Here is a 23,125-nt window from a genome sequence, read left to right as displayed (position 1 = left end):
AATCTGGGAACGGGGAACAGGTGAGCAGGGCAGGGCAGGAACAGGTGGGCAGGGCAGGAACAGGTGAGCAGGGCAGGAACAGGTGAGCAGGGCAGGGCAGGAACACGCTCGTCAATCTGGGAACAGGGAACAGGTGGGCAGGGCAGGAACAGGTGAACAGGGCAGGGCAGGGACAGGTGGGCAGGGCAGGAACAGGTGAGCAGGGCAGGGCAGGAACAGGTGAGCAGGGCAGGGACAGGTAGGCAGGGCAGGGCAGGAACAGGTGAGTGCAGCAGGGGCAGTCAGGTAAATGAGGCAGTCATGGTTAGTCAGGTAAATGGGACGCAGGTGAGCAGAAGTGCTGATCAGGGGATGGTCTGGGCAATCAAGGCTCACCGTGGCCCAGACCACACAACCACGACACAAAGAAGGACGTGAACCTGACAGACAGCAGGTGTTTCCATGCTGTAATGGCCAGCCCCCTGGACTCTGAATCCAGCAGTCCGAGGCCAGATCTTGGTGGGACCTCATTATTTTGCAGGGAAATGGTATCAGAGGACACGGGGCTAAACACTGGAGAACGTGACGTCATCCTTCCAGACAGGAAGTGTGTGTGAACGGGAAAACAGAATAAAAGGGGTTCAGTTCTTTAACTGATACAGCATTATGTAGCCAAACCAGGACGATAGATAATATGTTACGAATGGATATATGCCATTGTGGCTCTATTTATCCGTGCGTGTTAGTGTGTGTGTGTTTTGTTTTTTGTTTTGCATGTGTGTATACATGCATGTGTGTGTTTATTTTTATCTAAGGAATGGCTTCTGTTTTGGTTGACTGTGCCAATTGTCTCCTGGTAAAGGAAGCCCTTTGGGAGGGTTCAGAAGGATGTTTATTACACAGATAGAAATGAGCTGGTTCTTTCCTAAACCCCCCCCCCCACACACACACACACACACAGACACAGACAGACACACACTTGCTTATCAACACACAAACACGAATGTATGCTGGAGCTGGCACTGTGCTGAGCAGTGGGGGTTGTGTGGGGAAACCATATGTCTTCCTGTGCCCTGGACTCTAACACTTCTGCTGTAGGCCGCGGTAAACCTGCAGCCAGACCCTCACACCACTCAGGCATGGATTTGGAGTCATTGTTTAGTCATCGCCTTGATTCACATTGAAAAATTAAATAGCCAGTGATCTTTTTTTCCTGTGTTACTTACCCCTAACTACCCCCCCCCACGGTTCAGCATATGCTTGTATCTTTATCTGTTTGCAGGTGTTTACACGAGTAAAAATGTTTGTCTGAGAAAACATTCGAGAGAGATGTGATAAGGGAGAGAGAGAAGAGATAGGCCACTAATTACTATTCAGACGGAGTGCCTGTGGGGTACACAAGCATTGTCCCGCTGCAACTCAAATAGTTCCTGCCAGCCAGTGGGTGGGGTTGTTGGCAGGGGGAGTGAAGAGGGGGGTGCTCAGGGTAAAGAGGAAGGTGAAGCTTTGATGTAGCTCCCTCCAGAATGTAAAAAAGAAAACAAAAACTATGCCACAAGCTGAATGCATAAGTCCCCTCTAGAGCTACCACCAGGGCTAAGGGAACATAGGATGGCGGTGGCTAGTTGCAGCCAGGAGGCCTGATGTAAAGGATAAGTCCCCTCTAGAGCTACCACCGGGGCTAAGGGAACATAGGATGGCGGTGGCTAGTGGCAGCCAGGAGGCCTGATGTAAAGGATAAGTCCCCTCTAGAGCTACCACCGGGGCTAAGGGAACATAGGATGGTGGTGGCTAGTTGCAGCCAGGAGGCCTGATGTAAAGGATAAGTCCCCTCTAGAGCTACCACCGGGGCTAAGGGAACATAGGGTGGCAGTGGCTAGTTGCAGCCAAGGGGCCTGATGTAAAGGATAAGTCCCCTCTAGAGCTACCACCGGGGCTAAGGGAACATAGGATGGTTGTGGCTAGCTGCAGCCAGGAGGCCTAATGTAAAGGACAAGTCCCCTCTAGAGCTACCACCGGGGCTAAGGGAACATAGGATGGTGGTGGCTAGCTGCAGCCAGGAGGCCTGATGTAAAGCTGACTCACACGCCACACTGAGATTGTTCACTGGTCCATGTCCCTCGCTCCCTGACACGAGGATGGCCAAGGTTGTGTGACAGTGAAAAGTAGGTTAGCTAAGCACGGCCTTACGCCTTCCAGTACAGTTGAGACTTGACTGTAAAATAGATGGCATTAACTGTTTACTAAGCCACAGGAGAATAGAACAAGTTGTTTCTCTTTTGTGTCTCGGAGTCGGTATAAATGGGTCGTGCAGGACTTAAATGGCAGCTCCTCGTTTTTCTCTTAACCGGGTAGCTACTTTTCCCCCAGTGATGTCTTTATGAAGTATTTCTGTGTCTCTGGTGCTGGCAATAGCAAGGTCCTTTCAGCCGTTTTTGAATGATGGAGTGCACAAACCACCAGGCCACCTCAGGAAGGTGCTTACCTCTTCAGCATTATGCTGGTGGACCGTGGCACCTGTGGTACGAGCATGGGAGAAAGATACGTACATGTAAAAATCACCCAGATGGAGGGGTATTTATTTTGAGATTCATTTAATGCCACGCTGGCCCTTCCCCCATCTCCATCTCTCTCGATTTCCCTTTCCGCAGTAAAACTGCCTGTTCACACGAGCTAAAAATAAGTCATGTGAGTGAGCGAGACCAACTGTACCATTCATGCATTACTTATAGAAGTGTTTGCTTCTTCCATTTCTCCTCGTGAAGAAGAGCAGCCCAGTCCCCGAGTGAATAATTCGCAGTAGAGTGTTTCCATCCTCTCTCCTCCTACCATGAGCCCACTACCATGAGTTTTCACTAAGTCCTGAATGATGCGGTGTAGCTGTGTAACTGTAGAGTCATGTGGTCCACAGCAACGTTGTTTTGTCATGTTTTGCTGTATCGTATTGTTAGACGCCCTGTTCCGTTCTGCTCTTGTTCTATAGCTCAATTGTCAGGTTACCACCTTGGGCGGCATGGTGACCCAGTGGTTAGCACTGTCGCCTCACAGCAAGAAGGTCCTGGGTTCGAACGCCAGGGTTGTCCAACCTTGTGGGTCATCCCAGGTCATCCGCTGTGCATGTTCCCCCTGTGTCTGTGGTGGGTTTTCTCCGGGTGCTCCGGTTTCCCCCACCATCAAAAAGACATGCATGTTAGGGTTAATACTCCTGTCTGTGCCCCTGAGCAAGGCAATGGAAAGAAGAACTGGAGTCGGTCCCCAAGTGCTACACGGTGGCCGCCCACTGCTGCTAGCTACACAGCTAGGATGGGTTACATGCAAAGCATGAATTTCCCCATGGGGATCAATAAAGTATATCAAAATGTAAAAAAAAATCAAATAATACAGTACCACACGAGAATACCTTAGTTCTAATCATAAATAACACATTTGATCTGGTTTTTCAGATGCCCACTAGTGTGTACCACCAAAACTGCTAATTTTCTTTGTTTTTGATGTTATTTTACGATTTGTAGTCAATTTCACTTATTTTCACTAATTTCATTTATGTGAAAAGAAATATATCAGTCTGCAGATGGGGTACACAAAAAGCATGTACTTGGTCAAATATCTTCTTTAATATCTTTAGACTATTAAAAATGGCTGGGTATTGGCAAGGTCCTCAATACGATATGTATTATGATACATGGGTCACAATACGATACATATCACGATACATCGGTCACAATACGATAGTATCACGATACATGGGTCACCATACGATACGTATCATGATACATGGGTCACAATACGATACATATCACGATACATCGGTCACAATACGATAGTATCACGATACATGGGTCACCATACGATACGTATCATGGTACATGGGTCACAATACGATACATATCACGATACATGGGTCACAATACGATAGTATCACGATACATGGGTCACCATACGATACGTATTATGATACATGGGTCACAATACGATACGTATCATGATACACGGGTCACAATGGTCACAATACGATAGTATCACGATACATGGGTCACAATACGATACATATCACGATACATGGGTCACAATACGATACATATCATGATACACGGGTCACAATACGATAGTATCACGATACATGGGTCACAATACGATACATATGACAATACATGGGTCACAATACGATAGTATCACGATACATGGGTCACCATACAATACGTATCATGATACATGGGTCACAATACGATACGTATCATGATACACGGGTCACAATGGTCACAATACGATAGTATCACGATACATGGGTCACAATACGATACATATGACGATACATGGGTCACAATACGATACTTATCACGATACACGGGTCACAATACGATAGTATCACGGTACATGGGTCACCATACGATACGTATCATGATACGTGGGTCACAATACGATACATATCACGATACATGGGTCACAATACGATAGTATCACGATACATGGGTCACAATACGATAGTATCACGATACATGGTTCACAATACAATACCTATCATGATACACGGGTCACAATGTTCACAATACGATAGTATCACGATACATGGGTCACAATACGATACATATGACAATACATGGGTCACAATACGATAGTATCACGATACATGGGTCACCATACAACACGTATCATGATACATGGGTCACAATACGATACGTATCATGATACATGGGTCACAATGGTCACAATACGATAGTATCACGATACATGGGTCACAATACGATACGTATCACGGTACACGCGTCACAATATGATTGTGTCACTGTGATACAATACATAATTTACTGAAAATTTTGAAAATATACCTGAAAATACAACTTGCTGTGTACCACATGCGAAGTCAAAAATGTCCATCACATTATATTTTCATAACTCAGCAGACAAATTAAGTCAAAACTAAATTTGCATTTCAGTTTATCATAACATTATTTGCATTGCACAGTGCACACTGTCACCGAACACACTGAATTCAGCTGCACTGCAGACGCCACGATATCATAAAAGAAAGTGCATATTAACGATTCCTATTGTGTCACCCAACACCTTGAACTGAAATCAGTTTTAAACATGAATAATGTTTTGTATGTATTGATACGAGGGGCTGGAAAATTGATAAAATATAGTGAGGAAATATTGCATAGGGTTGTTAGATGCTGACTCTTCTTATAGGGTTTAAGTTTTTTATGCGTTTGTGGGTCCATGTGACTGTATGTAAATATGTGCTTTCCTATTTCTTTTTATGTGACGTTTACTTTCTTATCCTTATCATTTACTTTATAATACTTATGCAATTCACCATTTTAACTATAATTCTCTAAATGAGCGCTATGGACAGAATTTGGCAAATTTCTCTTGTCGACGTGTCCTTGCACTTCCAATAAAAAGACACATCGGGGGCATTCAGGTGGTGTGGCGGTCTATTCCATTGCCCACCAACATGGGGCTCGCCGGTTCGAATCCCCGTGTTACCTCCGGCTTGGTCGGGCGTCCCTACAGACACAATTGGCAGTGTCTGCGGGTGGGAAGCTGGATGTGGGTATGTGTCCTGGTCGCTGAACTAGCGCCTCCTCGGTCGGTCGTTGCGCCTGTTCGCGGGGGAGTCAAAACTCTTTAATTCAAAATTTCCATTCCAATTTATTAGAAAGCTCCTTGACTGTAGCCTCAGTGATGCAGCAGCAATCCAAGCAACCATCAAGGAACTTGAGATGCGGCTCAGTAGACAAGTCTACCTGGCAGGTTCAAGGCTTGGATTTACTAACGTGGCATCTTACCTCGAGTCCTCTGGCCTCTGCTGTTGTACAAGGTAACCCTGTCGACAGTGAGGACCTTGGAGAGGAAGATCAATAGCTACCTCTGGAGACAGCTGAGTCTGCTGCACAGCCCTAGCAGTGCAGTACTGTATGGGAAGAGCAACAAACTCCAGCTCCCTACCAGCAGCCTCAACAAGGAGTTCAGGGTTTCTCCCACAAGAGAGGCACTGCTCTCTCGGGACTCCAAGGACTCTAGAGTGGCATCAGCAGGCATTATGGTGCAGACAGGCAGGAAGTGGAGAGCCCAGGAAGGCCTGGAGATAGCAGCGTCTTGGTTGAGACACAGGGCTTTGGTGGGCACGGTGGAAACTTGACAGGAAGGGCTGGGAGCCATCTCACAACCTTGCTATGATAAGGCCAGTGGCAAGGATAGATGCCATCTAGGAGGAGGTGCGGGCAGGTATCGAGAAGGAAAGAACCAGCAGAATGATGGACATGTGGCAGCAGGGCATATGGCATCAGGGAGCATGGACAAGGTGGGAGGGTGCGCTGGAGAGGAAGATATCCTGGGCAAGTATCTGGCAGGCAGAACCGCAGTGGATCAAGTTCATGGTACAAGCCGTATATGAAGTTCTACCTAGCCCAGCAAATCTCCATCTCTGGGGCAAGATTGATTCTCCATCATGTCCCCTGTGCCCTGGAAAAGTTTCACTTGAGCACGTCCTCAGCAGCGGCCCAATAGCCCTGGGGGAGGTATTGGAGGGCTGATACCGCTGGCGACATGACCAGGTGCTGAAGACAGTTGCAGAGGCCATCTCCAAAGCTGTGGCCAACAACAAGCAAGCCCACAGACAGAGGAACATTGCCTTTTGTCAGGACTGGTGAGCAGCCTCAGTCACAGTGCAGATCAGCAGCCAATCTCCTCACCTCTGCATCAGACTGGGAGCTGCAAGTTGACTTGGCGGGGGGGGGGGGTAGCTCGGGCTCCCGGACCATGTTATGACAGCTTCGTTGAGGCCAGACGTGGTGCTATCATCAGCCTCTTCAAAGCTGGTGCTCCTTATAGAGCTGACAGTTCCCTGGGTGGACCAGATGGAAGAGGCAAATGAGTGGAAGTGGACCAAGTACCCGGAGCTGGTGGATCAGTGCCGGAGGAGAGGCTGGAAGGCGTGTTATGGGCCAATTGAAGTGGGGTGTAGAGGCTTTGCTGGCCGCTCACTGTGCAAGCTCTACACTCGGCATCACTGGGGCTGCAAAAAGTAGAGTCATCGAGTCTACCATGGAGGCTGCAGAGAGGGCCTCCAGATGGCGTTGGATCAGGAGGAGTGATCTGTGGGCCAATGCTGCTGGGACACAAGCCAGGGCCTAATCAACCCTGGCTGGGTCACTTGAGTGAGGGTGTATGATGTTGAAAGACCCAAAACACGCGAGGACCTCAGGAAGCAATCACTGATGATGTGTGCCAGCGCATCCTAGGATGTATCTTCGAATCAGCATTGCACAGTACACACTGTGTCACTGAACACTGAACTTCAATGTAGATGACATGACATCATATGAAAAGAAAGTGCGCATATTAAGTATTCTTATCGTGTCACTGAACACATTGAACTGAAATCCGTTTATAACATGAAATAACGTTTTGTGCATCAATAAGAGGGGCTGTAAAATCAATAAAGTATCTTAAAAATATCGCAATACTGAGCTGTATCTCTTTTTTGCACAGCCCTAATTGTGAATTAGATGTTAAAACATCTTGTACACAATCTTTTTTTTTTTGCCTCAATTTTTGTCTCTGCATCGTTCACAGGTGACATCACGCAAAAGGGCTATGAGAAGAAACGGACCAAACTGTTGGCTCCCTACATCATCCATACTCCAGGTAAGCGCCTCTCACCCTCTCTGCATTTATACAACCTTGCACTCTGTCATTTTATCATCCTGCTTTTATGCAGCGAGGACAATACTGTACGGTGTGTAACGACATAAAACCTGCTACATATGTTGTGCATTATGAATGTCGCTTTTAATCACTCTGATATTTTGGTCAGCTGATGATGCTCAAGGGGCCCATCGATTGAGTGAGTGTAGTGCAGTAACATCCCATCCCCCATTAAAAAAACCTGATAAGGCTCACTGCTGCCCCTCAGTGGTATCTTTGCTCTGCTCGACCCTTCATTCTAGTGGCTGTGACAGTCACAGCCACAGCCACAGTAACAGTCACAGCCACAGCCACAACCACAAGGAAGATTTAGACTGTGACAGTCTCTGTGGCCATTGACCAAGGTGGAAAACGGTCATTCACCAGCCAGCCAAATACTGGTGAAATGTGGCTTTGGCTGCTCCGCCAACCACCCTGACACCTCCAAAACTGGTCTGGGTATGACCGTTTTGGGTTTTCAAAGTTTAATAACGTTTTTTTTTTGGGGGGGGATATATTGTATTTTTAAATCACGTCAGGACACAGCGCTGTCGCTCGACACAACCTCTCCGTGGCATTCTTTATTTAGACTGACACAGCATCAAAGGCAGACCCGATCAAACAACCCAGAGCCCGCAGGCATCACCAATCGATCCCAGCACAATAGAACAGCACCAAATCAAATGCAGCACTGTCGATGTGTGCATACATAACATCCCCCCCCCCCCCCGGCAGGATTTCAAACATGAAAGGTTGACACAAAGTCCTCCAGGTGGCCAGGGCGTAAACGTGTGCGAACAGGTCGCGGGGCGGCCTGAGGCTGGGCAGGCCGAGGTGGGGAGGGAGAAGGCAGGGGAAGCTGAGGCCCAGGAATGTCTGGGGCCCATGTAGGAGCTGCATGAAGCCCCGGGGCGTCTCGCTATGCTGAGGGAATGGCTATGGTTGTGTCACCAGCTGTGTGTGGCGGAGCTGACACCTTCCGTAGACGACTGGAGTGCCACCGAGTGCCATCGCTGAGGAGGTAAGTGGCTGGGCCCAGCTGACGGGTGACTTGGAGAGGAGAGGACCAGTATGAAGCCATTTTATTGTCCCTGTGGGGCCTGCGGACCCTGACCCAGTCTGACACATTGATGTCTGGCACCCTGGTTCGTTTTGACTGGTCAAACCGTTGCTTCATCCGCGTCTGCTGACAAGTGACTGAGGCTCTGACCCCAGAGGGAGGTGCCTGAGGTGTGGAGGGGCGGAGCCTGTCAAGGGGCATGCACAGTTCCCGGCCTAGCATGAGAGAGGCTGGGGAGACGCCTGTGGTCGAGTGCTGTGTGGCCCGATAGTGCAGCAGAGTGTGACGGATGGCCTGCGTGAAAGAGCACCCTTGGGCCATGTGTGCTCTGAGGCCGTTCTTCAGTGACTGGTGAAAACGTTCAACGCCGCCATTGGCCTGGGGGTGGTAGTACGCAGTGCGTATATGACGGATGCCCTTGCTTTCGAGATAAGCAGTGAACTCAGCAGAGACCAGCTGAGGGCCGTTGTCAGTGGTGATGGCCTTTGGGAGGCCCCAGCGAGAGAAAAGAGAGTCCAGGAAGTCGATGATGATCTGTGAGGTCACAGTGCCGGAAGTGGTGAGTTCAGGCCATTTTGAGTGTAGATCGTAGGCGACCACCATGAAGCGTTGGTGGTGGGGAACTCCATGGATCTCACCACAAATGTCCAACTGCAGGTGTTCCCAGGGCTGAGAGGGCCAGGCGAGAGGTTGCAGGGGTGGGGGAGCCTGGTGGCCAGTCTTGCCACTCACAAGGCAGGCAGAACAGTCCTTCACCAGAGCCTCAATATCTCTGTCTATCCCCGGCCACCACACCAGGTCTCGGCAGCGCTGTTTCAGTTTCACAATGCCCAGGTGGCCTTCATGCGCAATATTCAAAACACGTGCACGGAGAGCAGCTGGGACCACTGTGCAAAACCCACGTGCCACGCAGGTGTCGTTCCAGCAGGAGAGCTCCTGTCTGACTCGGGCGAACGCAGCCAGCTCCTCTGGGACCTTGTGAGGCCAGCCGTTCTGGATGTATAGGTGCGGAGCTGGGAGAGGACAGGGTCCTGTTCGGAGGCTGCCCTCAGCTCCTGCAGAGAGACAGTGGCCTGGAGGGGTGTGTGTAGCATTTGGACAATGTCCTTTTCCACACAGTCAGTGTTCGTCTGTGGAACTGGGGTGGAGACACTGGTGGTGGTGAAGTCAGTTGAGTCGTGAGATCACGCACAGCGTCACTGCATGCCTTTGACCACACCCATGGCTCGTCCTTACGCAGCAGCTGGCGCAGGGGGGCTGTGGTCGCAGAGTACTGGGGAAGAAACCTCAGGTAGTAACTTGTCATACCCAGGAAGGAGGCGACCTGGGCGGCCGAGCTGGGCTCAGGGATGGCCTGAATGGCGTCCACGTTGGATTGTAGTGGAGTTACACCGCTCGCTGACAGCCGGAACCCCATGAAGTCGATGGCTGGCACAGAGAGGACACATTTCTCAGCATTGAGAGTTAGCTTGTGCTTGGACAGGGCTGCGAAGACCATGTTAAGGCGCTTGTCATGGATTTCACTGGTGGGCCCGTGTACCACTATATCGTCCAGATAAATGGCCACGCCCAGTATGCCAGCCAGCACGGAGACCATGATTTTCTGGAAGCAGCTAGGGGCGGAGCTGAGACCGAAAGGCATCCTGGTGTAGCGAAACACTCCTGCATGTGTCACAAAGGCTGTGAGGTTTCGGCTGCTGGGGTGGAGGGGCACCTGTAAGTACCCCTGTCTGAGGTCGAGCTTGGAGAACACCTCAGAGCCATAGAACTGAGCAGTGAGTTCTTCTGAGGTGGGCAGTGGATACTTATCAGGGACCACTGCCTTATTTACTGCACGTAGATCGACGCAGACACGCAGGCCCCCCGACTTCTTCTTAGCCACCACGAGGTTTGAGACCCAAGGTGACGCGTCCACCGGTTCAATGATGCCAGCTTCCAGCAGTTGTTGCAGCTCGGCGGAGACCCCATCACGGAGAGCCAACGGGATGGGGCGCAGTGGTTGGATGACAGATTTCACAGCAGGGTTGAGGAGAGGTTGATGGGTGAAGGCGGAGAGGCAGCCCAGCCCCATAAACAGCGATGGCCACTTCTGCTGTCAAGGTGTGGCGACAGTCAGGATTGCTGCCCCCCTTGTGTCTAAGAGGGAGAACCCCAGAGCGGAGAACAGGTCCAGGCCCATCAGGTTGGCCCCACGGCGTGCCACATGAAAAACTGCATTGGGCACCAGCTTGGTTCCATAGCGGACAGTCACTTGGAGAGAGCCAACCAGATCGATTTTGGAGTCACCATACCCACAGAGGACAGCTGAGGGTGCGGACAGTGGCAGTGAACCGAAAAATTGACTGTAGGTATCAACATTCAGGAGAGACACACTTGCACCGGTGTCCAACAGCAGGGGGATGCACACATCATTAATGTTGACTGTGCATGATTTGAATGACACTGGCCCAGAGCTCACCTTGTGAATGACGGCGGTTGAAGACTGGGGGGGTGTGGCCCTCTGACCCAGCCGGGGAAGATCGACAGACGTTGGCGAAGTGATTGTGCTTACCGCAGCTACGGCATGTCTGGCCACGGGCAGGGCAGTTCTGAGCCCTTGAAACATGAGACCGAGACCCACAGTTACCACAGGACTGTTGAGGGCGGGGCCGAGAACGCCGTCGTTGCGGTTGCAAGACGTCCCCAGTGGAGTCGGCGCCCGCCTCGCTCTGGTTGGCTTGCGTCCCGAGGGGCAGCCGTGAGTAGAGGGAGGAGTCGTTGGCAGCTTGACTGGAGGTGGCCACTTGCTGTGTATTTAGCATAGCAGCACACTCAGCTGCTCCCTCAACCTGTAGTGCGATGGTAATTGCTCTGGACAGCAGCAGATCGTCTTTTTCCAGCAGGAGAGTCTCACGCACCTTTGCGATGTTGGTGTGTTCGATTAGCTGGTCGCGAACCATCTCGTCCTGAAGCGCGCCAAACTTGCATGAGCTAGCTAGCCCTCGCAAATTAGCTACGTACTGCCGCACAGACTCACCAGGCAGTTGGTGTCGCTGACGGAATATAAATCGCCGAAGGAGGGCACTCTGTGGAGCAGCGAAATGGGTGCTCATAAGTCCCACAGCTTCGGCAAAGTTTGTGACGTTTCCTAGATTCCCGAGCACACGATGACCCTCTGCTCCCAAGCGGTGTAGCAACAGAGCCGTCTTCCTAGCCTGGCTCACGTCGTCGAGCCCTGAGGCGATGATGTAATTTTCAAAACTATGTAGCCAGCGAGTCCATGGTACCGGAGGCTCGCCAGGTAATGCCAGGAAGGGGGCAGGTGGTGGGAGAGAGATATCAGCCATCCTCGTCGCCAATATTGTATTTTTAAATCACGTCAGGACACAGCGCTGTCGCTCGACACAACCTCTCCGTGGCATTCTTTATTTAGACTGACACAGCATCAAAGGCAGACCCGATCAAACAACCCAGAGCCCGCAGGCATCACCAATCGATCCCAGCACAATAGAACAGCACCAAATCAAATGCAGCACTGTCGATGTGTGCATACATAACAGGATACAGACCTGCCACTCCCGTAATTCTCCTAAAGTTGCATATATTTGCATTAAAAATAGTTTTAGATCAATCGCGCAAAAAAATAAAATGTGTTATAAGATCTACCTAAAACGACCACGAGCGGTCAACATGACCGTCTCGTAATTTGCGCGTGATGGTGCGCGTCATGTCAGTATTGATGACGTGTGTTGGTGGCGTCATTTCCTTCGTGAAGTGCGTTGCTCTGTCCTAGGAACACACTAGCGCCCTCCAGTGGGGAGAAATAGTCTAAACTTGATGTGTGATGATGTCCAACATGTCTGGTTACAGACGCACCATGACTACCACCGAGGCGCTGCAGTATTTACAGGCGTTGGACAGCCGCCATTTTAAATTGTTTAAAAGTAGTATTAAAGTTGTTAAAATGTTAATTTTGGTGTCGGTTAGTTTCTTAACAGACACACTAACATATGTAATGCATTAATATCTCAACTGGGTATTTATCTTGACACAATATAGAGTTTAAACACCGTGGCGGTCGTTCTAGTAGTTTTTCATTTCTGGTCGTTGTTTGGGCCTGTTTTAATATTTCTTTATGTATTTTTTACATGTCACGTTTTATAGGCCTTGTTACGTTTGTTAGATTAGCAATATGTGCTTTTCGTTTTGTTTTTCAGGTCATATTTTCACTTCTTCAATTTTGCTTTTCGACTTCCAACATGTCTCTCTGAAGTTTAAATTATTTAAAACTAGTATTATAATTGTTGAAATGTTAATTTTTGTGTCGGTTAGTTTCATAACAGACATACTAATGCATTAGTAGAGCAACTTTGAGTGTTAGAAAAGCGCTATATAAGATTTATTATTATTATTATTATTGTAAACTACTAATAAGACACGTTAGCCCCTAGCTAACGGCTTTTACCCTTTAGCCGAGCGGTTAGTGATGTCGCCTTGTGGTGCAGTACACCCCGTATCGAATCCCGCACCGGGCAAGAAAATAACCGCTTACAGTATCATTATTATTATTATTATTATCTGTTTCCAAAACAATACTATTTTTCCCACAATTCAAAATGGCCGCTGTCCAACGCAAGGCATCGGCCCGTCTGTAACCAGACATGTTAGAAATAGCGCCTGAAAAACAACACGGAAAACACGTGCTGCTACTCTAACACACCTAACAAGGCCTACAAAACAACACGGAAAACACGTTCTGCTACTCTAACACACCTAACAAGGCCTACAAAACAACACGGAAAACACGTAGTGCTACTCTAACACACCTAACAAGGCCTACAAAACAACACGGAAAACACGTAGTGCTACTCTAACACACCTAACAAGGCCTACAAAACAACACGGAAAACACTTCCTGCTACTCTAACACACCTAACAAGGCCTACAAAACAACACGGAAAACACTTCCTGCTACTCTAACACACCTAACAAGGCCTACAAAACAACACGGAAAACACTTCCTGCTACTCTAACACACCTAACAAGGCCTACAAAACGACACGGAAAACACTTAGTGGTACTCTAACACACCTAACAAGGCCTACAAAACAACACGGAAAACACGTAGTGCTACTCTAACACACCTAACAAGGCCTACAAAACAACACGGAAAACACGTAGTGCTACTCTAACACACCTAACAAGGCCTACAAAACAACACGGAAAACACGTAGTGCTACTCTAACACACCTAACAAGGCCTACAAAACAACACGGAAAACACGTAGTGCTACTCTAACCCACCTAACAAGGCCTGAAAAACAACACGGAAAACACGTGCTGCTACTCTAACACACCTAACAAGGCCTACAAAACAACACGGAAAACACGTCCTGCTACTCTAACACACCTAACAAGGCCTACAAAACAACACGGAAAACACGTAGTGCTACTCTAACACACCTAACAAGGCCTGAAAAACAACACGGAAAACACGTCCTGCTACTCTAACACACCTAACAAGGCCTACAAAACAACACGGAAAACACGTCCTGCTACTCTAACACACCTAACAAGGCCTACAAAACAACACGGAAAACACGTCCTGCTACTCTAACACACCTAACAAGGCCTACAAAACAACACGGAAAACACGTGCTGCTACTCTAACACACCTAACAAGGCCTACAAAACAACACGGAAAACACGTAGTGCTACTCTAACACACCTAACAAGGCCTGAAAAACAACACGGAAAACACGTGCTGCTACTCTAACACACCTAACAAGGCCTACAAAACAACACGGAAAACACGTCCTGCTACTCTAACGCACCTAACAAGGCCTACAAAACAACACGGAATACTGAACGTCGCGAAGGAAATGACGTAACCAACACATGGCATGACGCGCACGAAGACGCGCAAATTACGCGCGGTCATTCTGACCGCTCATGGTTGTTTTAGGTAGATCTTATCAAGTCTTTTTGTGCAGTTGATCTAGAGCTCATTTCAATGTAAATATGCCGTCTTAGGAGCGTGCATGGAGCGGCGGGTCTGTCACACACGGTCCTCAGGCGGGAAATAGCAGAAATGGCCGCCCGTTTGTGCTGCGCTGGATGGAATGGCTGTTTCATGCCAAACTAACGCTTTACTGGTTAAGTAGAGAGTGGTTCTCATTGTATGTGAATGGAGGTGATGTTGGCTCAAATTTATGAAGTATTTTTAGTTTTAAGCGTTGAAGACTACTGGCCTGGCAGTAGCACTATGCCACACAATGAAGAGAAGAGAAGCGTAAGATTTATCGAACAATAACGCGAGCCGTGTGTTGCGGTAAGCTGAGTGACAGACGTGCTTATCGTACGTTATAACGCACACCAGGGTTGTGTACTGGCGAGAATCTGGTGACATGGTACGTATCACGATACAGGGTTACGATTCGATATATAACGATTATACTGCCATACTGTCAGAAAGGTGGTATATTGTGGTTTCATAGGCCTGTGTTCTGTGTGTTATGCTACTTCCTGTCTCAGTTTACGTTGTTGTGTTGGAGAGGAAGAGTCAAATGGCTGAAGATAGAGCACAACACTGTTGTCTAGTCGTTGTGGGGTTACACACAACACAACATGTTTGTCACGAAACTTTACATGTAAACATAAAAAAATCGATACAGAGGTTTTGAGAATCGATACAGTGGTTCTGAGGATCGATACAATGGTTTTGAGAGCCGATGCGGTGGGTTTGAGAATCAATACAGAGGTTCAGAGAATCGATACAGTGGTTTTGAGAATCAATACAGTATCACGAAAGATAATATCGCGATACTCGAGTGTATCGATATGTTCTTACCCCCCCCCTAATGCTGCGCGTATGACTTGGGTGATTGACAGTGGAGCCGCCCCACCAGAATGACCTGCAGGCCCCTGCTCCCAGTTCCTCCTCCAGCCACGCCTCTGCCCCCTCCGGCTCGTCCCGCTACCGGGAGCGCCGATCTCGCCGGCCGCACCGCAGTGGAGGAACCAGGGATGACCGCTACAGATCAGGTGAGCAACACCTCCCTTCCGCAGTGGGAATGATTACGTTTAGGATACCTTTTATACCAGAACAAACAGAAAACCCCCCACCTTGATTTAGAGATGACTTGCGGGAGGGAAATACTTTAACAGGTGGTAACTTCTTCTGCAGAAATGTGCCTTTGGTTATTTTCAGCACAGCAAAACCATTGTCTTGATTTGGTTGGCCACTCTGTTTTGAAGCTGAGACACTGGCCTCTTTCAAAGGGACCAATTAAAGATATTTTTTGCATGGTGACTGTGTGTGTGTGTGTGTGTGTGTGTGTGTGTGTGTGTGTGTGTGTGTGTGTGTGTGTGTGTGTGTGTGTTGGACGTTTCGGAGGGTGAAGTAACACTTGCTTGCTGAATGGTAAGGGCTGACTGCCTTTGCAGCTGTCCGGTTGTGGGGCATCCCTTCGTGTGGACTCCTGCATTGTGAAAGAATGGTGGCATGGTGAGACCATGAGGCCATCGGAAGCACGTGCACCTGGAGGCGTGAGGGAACTGGTATGCTGAAGCGCGGGGACGCGCTTCCCGAAGGAGCGGGGTAGTGTAACGATCACAAATGAATAGACTCGCTAACCCTTGGCTAACGGGTCGGACCCTTTAGTCGACTGGTTAACGTAGTCGTCCTTGGTGCAGAAGACCCGGGTTCGCTCAGGGGGCAGCCGGGAACCGCCACCGCAGCCGGGACGTGAACCCGGGTCTTCCGCACCAAGGCCGACTACATTAACCAGTCAACTAAAGGGTCTGACCCGTTAGCCAAGGGCTAGCGAGTCTACTTATCTGTGGCTGTTACACTACCCCCCCCCCCTCAGGAAGCGTGTCCCCGTGCTTCAGCATACAAGAAAAGCACAGATTATTGTAGGGGGTGCTTTTAATAAGAAAGACAAGGGGGTTTCAGAATATGGAGGCAACAACTGACGTCATGCTGCCATCGTGGAGCTTTAGCCTTGCCCTGGTCTTAGTGAGGAGTCCTTGGTTAGAGGAGCCGAGGCTCCTGAGGGATGTGATGGGTTTGTTGACATCTAACTAGTGGCTGACCTTTTCAAGGCTTTAAAAATAAACCGCAAAATGTTGAATCTATTCAGAAGTGCACTGAATGCCAGCAGAGATAAGCAAGTTCAGGGGTGCTGTGTTCTGTTGATCTGGAGCAGGTCAGAAGTCAGTGTGTGACCTGGGGAGATACTGGTGAATTTTAAACCGGAAGGAAAACCAGCGCGGTAGTGGTGAAAAGTAGGAAAGAACAGAAAGAGCCCTCAGTGGACCCTGCTCTATGGGTCTCAAAGAAGGTTGAATCAGTTTATCTGGACACAACGTTTATTGACAGATAAGTTTCCTCCCTCCCCTGTGAACCCCCCCCCCCCCGGCCTAAGAGTATATCTGTCACCATCTTAGGGCCCTGACACACCAGGCCATCGGTCGGGTGTCGGCCAATGTTGGGCCGTCGGTGAGCGTCTGTGACCCTAGTTTTTGCGATGTCCCGCACCGTCGGCACTAGTCGGACCCCTGTCGGCAGCTTTTCGGCTGATTCAGCATGTTGAGTGGGTGGAGCCTGTCGGTGAGAGAGATCACTCTGATTGGCTGTTCAGCTTAGTGAATCAGTGCAGAACGTACATGCTAGTCGGCCGTCGGCTGTAGTCTTTGCGGTGTGTCCAAGTGCTGCTTTTTGGCCCAGACGGCAGGCGATGTGAGGCGATGCAACAGTCGGCCTTCGTTGCCGCTAGTCGGTTCAGTGTTGCAGACATTCCCAAATCCTGTGTGAATAGTACACATGGCCTTTGTAACGCTAGTTATTGGTCACACCACATTTGCATATGAAATTGGTCGTTGGTTTCGGTCGTCATGCAGCTGTACTGTGCTGTATTATCTATAAGGGGTGGGGAAACCTGCAGTATCCCCAAAAAAAACTATTTAAAAGAAGTTTGAGAAGACTGAAGAGGTCACTTAGTTGAGTGATGAAAGGCTGTGTCCAGATGAACTGATTCAGCCTTCTTTGATTTTCTGGATTATTGAGCACGCGTCAAGATACTCTGTGGGTCAGAACCTGGACCACATAGAGCAGGCACCTGAAGGCACTCGAGGCATTCCAACAGCAGGAAGATCCTTAAGATGGGAGGATAAGCGCTCCTACTTCAGCATCCCCAAGGAGGCCAAACATGCCTACTATACCTGCCACCATCGCACAACATCTGCTGAGATGGACTGGCCATGTCCTCCCCATGTCTGACTCTCGCCTCCTGAAACAAGTCCTTTACTCTCAGCTCGTGACGGGATGCTGTGCCCCAGGGGGCAGAGGTGGAAAAACCCGGTCCAGAAAGTAAAAACCCTAACTGTGTCTTTACTCCACCCATGTAAGATTGCCTGACTAGTTTCCCAAATCAGCTGGTTTAATACATGGATGGAGTAAAGACAGGGTTAGGGTTTTTACTTTCTGGACTGGGTTTTTATTCCACCTCTGCCAGGGGGACAAAAGAAGCGATATAGAGATATCAAGGCCCACATCGAAAGGTTTGGCATCGACCTTAACACCTGGGAACAAGCAGCGAAAGAAAGGGAGGCCTGGAGACCGGCTGTCCGTGAGGGTGCTGGGCACCACTGTGCTGCTGAAACCAAGCGCAGACTCAGGAAGGAGCGAGTTACCAGAAAGGCCCAGACCACATCCTCAACCACGTCTTCACACCCTTGCCCACATTGCCCCAAAATATGCGACTCCAGGATCGGCCTCAAGACCCACAAGGACCTAGAGGGAGGACAGTCATACTTGACCCCGAGTAACCGCCGATGATGATGATGATGATGATGATGGTGTGAGGGTGTGTGTGTGTGAAAGGTAGTACTAGATGTGCGTAGTCTTCCTCCACCTCATCCTCGGCTCATCGCTATGGAGGAAGCATCCATTCTCACCGATGCGTTCCCGCCAGCATCTGACGATGCCTCCGTGTCAGGCTGAGTGGAGGAACGGGACGGTTTAGTCCGGAGCAGTCGGTTAAGTTGGAGGCTGATGATGTAATACTTCCCCCACTGTTGCTGTGGAACAAGCTGTGCTTGATGACTTATTTAAACGTGGGGAGTCTGAATGGAGCTAATGTCTCTTGAGTAAGTGGATTAGATCCATCAGTGACTGAGCTTTTGTCGCACGTGTTTTGTTACAGATCTGCACGTGTGCCTTCCCTCATATATATATATATATATATATATATATATATATATATATATATATATATATATATATATATATATATATATATAGTCAGTGCACACAGTCCTTTTAATATGGCTGTGGGGGTGATAAAGTGAAAGGCTATGTTCTGTGTGTGTGTGTGTGTGTGTGTGTGTGTGTGTGTGTGTGTGTGTGTGTGTGTGTGTGTGTGTGTGTGTGTGTGTGTGTGTGTGTGTGTGTGTGTGTGTGTGTGTGTGTGTGTGTGTGAGGGCGAGCTGCTATGAACCTGGTAGGATGATAAGTTAGATTCGCCCTCTCTCTCAGCAGTGTTTCTTGTTTCAACAGAAAATCAGATCAGTAGGATGTAGGCTTTCAACACTTCGCTGGTTCTGGTTCTGGTTCCTCTGTTCTTCTTGTTTTGAAACTTGCCACACATCAAACTCACGTGTTCAGCATTTGGGATGCAACCCAAAAAAAATGAGACGATGACAACTAATAATTCTTTGAACATAATAGTAGATTTTGACATCTAGTAGACTAATTTTATTAGTTGATTTTAAGTGGTCATCAGTTATTTACAGAAGCCACGAAGCTGCAAATATCTCACATGAGAGCATTATGATGAATTAATCTGCTCAAACTGTTTTTTAGATTATAAACTCACACACACACACACAAATCCAATCCTCTTGGTCAAGACGATCTAGATATGCATTTTCTAACACTTCTCACACCTTAAAGACAGTGTTGCCTTTGTCATTTTGAGTTTGAAAGTTTTTTTTTATCTATTTTCTAAATTTATTTTAAATCATTTATTTTAATTATATTTTATTTTATTATTTTATTTTATGATTATTTTATTATTTATTTTAATTTATTTTAAATTGTAAATTTTTATTTTTCATATTTTTTATTTCTTATATTTTTCTATATATATTTATATGTAATAAATATATATATTTATAAATTTTGACGTATTTTTATATTTTATTTATTATTTCATTTTATTTGTTTTTAAAAATCAAATTTGAAAATGACTGTCTTCATCATGCGGTCTGGGGGCCATGGAGCATTTGTCATGTTAACAGCTGACGGTTCTGTTCTAAATAACAGCAGTAGCCCAGCCATTAGTAAAGACACACATAGAGGCACACGCTTTTAAGTCACTAAACCGGCCAACGGTGAAATATAGAGAATTTGTAGGGGTTTAACTCTTTTTAATGGAGAAAAAAAGCAGTTCACATAATTATATATTAATTCATGACAAGTTTTTATGCTGCCATGCTTTTAGCTCAAGGTGTGATTTCCTTTGTCCATGCAGACATCCACAGTGAAGCGGTGCAAGCTGCGTTGGCTAAGCATAAGGAAGAGAAGATGGCACTGCCCATGCCTACCAAACGCCGATCCACATATGTCCAGTCTCCTGTTGAGACCCGCACCCCACCCGGTAAGACTGAAACCCCCTGCAAAATTCTTTTCAGCAGGTCAGTGTGCAACATCAGGCTGTAATCTTGTCAGTGATCCGAGTTGTTTTCTCAATCTGTCTCGCTCAGACTCCTCGTCGTGCTCTGAGGATGAGGGATCTCTACGCAGGCAGTCGTCAGGGTGCGCACCTCGGTCTCTGCTCAGTCCCAACCTGCAGAGCCCTGACTCCTGGATTAACCGCTCCGTCCAGGGCTCCTCCACCTCCTCCTCCGCCTCTTCCACCTTGTCTCACGGAGAGAGCAAGCCCCAGCCTCAACCTCAACCTCAGCCCCAGCCGCAGCATCAGGCCCAGCCCCAGTACAAACCCCAGTACCAGCCTCAGTACCAGCCTCAGTACCAGCCACAGTACCAGCCACAGTACCAGCCTCAGTACCAGCCAAAATATCAGCCACAGAGCCAGCCGCAGAACCAGCCGCAGGCAGCAGCTGTGACAGACATGATGGCTCACACTTGCATTGGTGAGGCACTCGTCAGTCTCATGTCTGTTGCAGTACATTCACAAATACGACCGCCGTGCCCGCTCTCCATAACTTACTCATAACAAACAGTAAGGACGCGGCACACGTTTAAAAGGCAAGGTTATATGTTGTGATGTTTTGGTCTTACTGCCCTACCTATGCACCCCAGTGCCCCCGGAGAACAGCGGCCCCCCTCCCGATGTGACGGCTGTGGCCCCTGCAGCCAGAGGCCCCAGAGTGGACCTGCCCTCCAACGCTGTGGTCCGCGGGATGACGCGTGGGCAGAGCCGCTCCAGCATGATGGAGACCGCAGACGGTAATGGCAACACCACTACACCTGTGTTGTATGTGTGTGTATGAGTGGATGAGGGGGGGGGGGGAGAGAGAGCGAGAGGGAGAGAGGGAGGGAGGGAGGGAGAGAGAGAGAGGGAGGGGGAGAGGGAGGGGAGAGAGCGCGAGAGAGAGATGGGGGGGGGGGAGGGAGGGAGTGAGAGAACTCTTCCATTGATATCTCTTGACTTTCAGAAGTGTGTTGCTGTGACTGTGTCAGTAACCAGACTCTTACCGCTCTGTTTCTGTTTCTGATCTTTTTCCACCCCGTCACATATAATTTGCCTGGCTGGTAGGACGAGGCAATGTCCAGAGTAAGGAAGCTTTGTTTAATGTATAATGTCTGTGGCCGACTGTTCGTACCGTCCCACCCCGATGCTCCCACTTCTGTTTGTTTTCAGCAACCATTTTTTGTTTTAAAAACAGTGAAGCCAGGAGAATGTCTACGCACAGAACAAATCCTGGTGTTTCCCCCGAGAAAACCCCGTACCCCCGTCTCTCACCGTGTGTTTTCCTCGTGTTGAAGCAACTTGGGTGTGCTGCTCTTTGTTCCCTTGACATCGCGGACTTCGTTCAGATTTGCCAAAGAAAGAAAGAAAGAAGTGGTTGTGGAACGGCAGAGCAGCAGACCATGAGATGCAGCGTTGTGTCTGGAGTGTGTTACACCAGGAGTACTTGTGCGTGTGAGCTAGGGGGTTGTGTGTGTGACTGTGTGTTTGTCCCCATTGCCAACCCCCCCCCACCCCTCCTCCTTGAACCCTCCTCTAGGGGTGCCTGTGAACAGCAGGGTGTCCACGAAGATCCAGCAGCTCCTCAACACCCTGAAGAGGCCCAAGAGGCCCCCGCTGACCGAGTTCTTCGTGGATGACACCGAGGAGATCGTAGAGGGTGAGTCAGACCATCCAGCCATTTTCCAAGCTGCTTATCCTAATCAGGGTGGCGGGGATGCTGGAGCCTATCCCAGCAGTCACTGGGCGGGAGGCGGGGGGGACACCCTGGACAGGTCGCCAGTCCATCTCAGGGCCCACACATTCACACAGGGACAGTTAAGTGTGGCTGATTCACCTGACCTACATGTGTTTGGACTGTGGGAGGAAACCGGAGCCCCTGGAGGAAACCCACGCAGACACGGGGAGAGTCAGGAATCAGGAGCACTTTATTTGTCATTTCACTTCATGCACTTGCTTACATGAAATAAAATGAAATGCTGTTTTCCCAAGCCCAACAGCAGCACAAAACAAAGACAACAACACATCCAAACACTGCAAGAACACACACCCAAACTAACACACGTATCCAAACTAACACACACATCCAAACTAACACATACCAAAAAATCTCTGTCCAAGGGAACGAACACCAGCCAGGATGACTGTCGGAACCGCTGGTCTGCAAAGGGTTAGCAGTTAGCTTAGCCCACCCCGCTTCCACATGCTGTCAGACCGCCCTCAGCATTCCCTCCTTGGGCGCAGCTCCAGGCAGGGACCTTGGTCCCCGGGCCTACCAGACCAAGCAGACCAAGCTCCCTCAGCCGATCCAGCGCCAGATCTCCCAGCCAGACACCCTCGACACACCTTCCCGCACTCCTCACAACGACACCAAAAACACCAGTAGGGTGAGGTGAGGCCGCCGCCAGACCGCTCTGGATGTTGTCGGAACTGCCGGTCTGTATGGGCTAGCAGTTAGCTTAGCCTGTCCCGCTCTCTCAGCTGATCCAGCGCCAGCTCTCCCAGCCATCAAACAAAGACAAAACTTAGATGCAGACATGGACAAATACACTGCATGAACGGTACTGGGTGAGGCCGCCGCAAGCGTGAATTTGCGCCACCATCTTCCGACACCGGCACTGGGTGAGGCCGCCGCAAACGTGAATTCGCACAGCCATCTTCCCACACCAGAAGCAGGCAAAAAAAGAACATGCAAACTC

The 23,125-nt window shown here is 48.9% G+C and overlaps 1 protein-coding gene across 1 annotated transcript in view; it reads left to right on the top strand.

Moving 5' to 3' along the window:
- The window catches only part of dip2bb (disco-interacting protein 2 homolog Bb), an 80,351-nt gene that overhangs the window by 33,075 nt on the left and 24,151 nt on the right, over positions 1-23,125 (top strand). Inside the window, exons 2-7 of the mRNA XM_056275470.1 lie at positions 7,561-7,632; positions 15,601-15,753; positions 20,247-20,372; positions 20,479-20,868; positions 21,038-21,184; positions 21,967-22,086. Of these exons, the coding sequence (XP_056131445.1) occupies positions 7,561-7,632; positions 15,601-15,753; positions 20,247-20,372; positions 20,479-20,868; positions 21,038-21,184; positions 21,967-22,086 (1,008 nt within the window). The remainder of the gene's footprint in view (positions 1-7,560; positions 7,633-15,600; positions 15,754-20,246; positions 20,373-20,478; positions 20,869-21,037; positions 21,185-21,966; positions 22,087-23,125) is intronic.

Source organism: Lampris incognitus, chromosome 2 (assembly GCF_029633865.1).
Source record: "Lampris incognitus isolate fLamInc1 chromosome 2, fLamInc1.hap2, whole genome shotgun sequence".
In the NCBI taxonomy this organism is placed as follows: Eukaryota; Metazoa; Chordata; class Actinopteri; order Lampriformes; family Lampridae; genus Lampris; species Lampris incognitus.
This window is presented reverse-complemented; position numbering and strand designations above follow the sequence as displayed.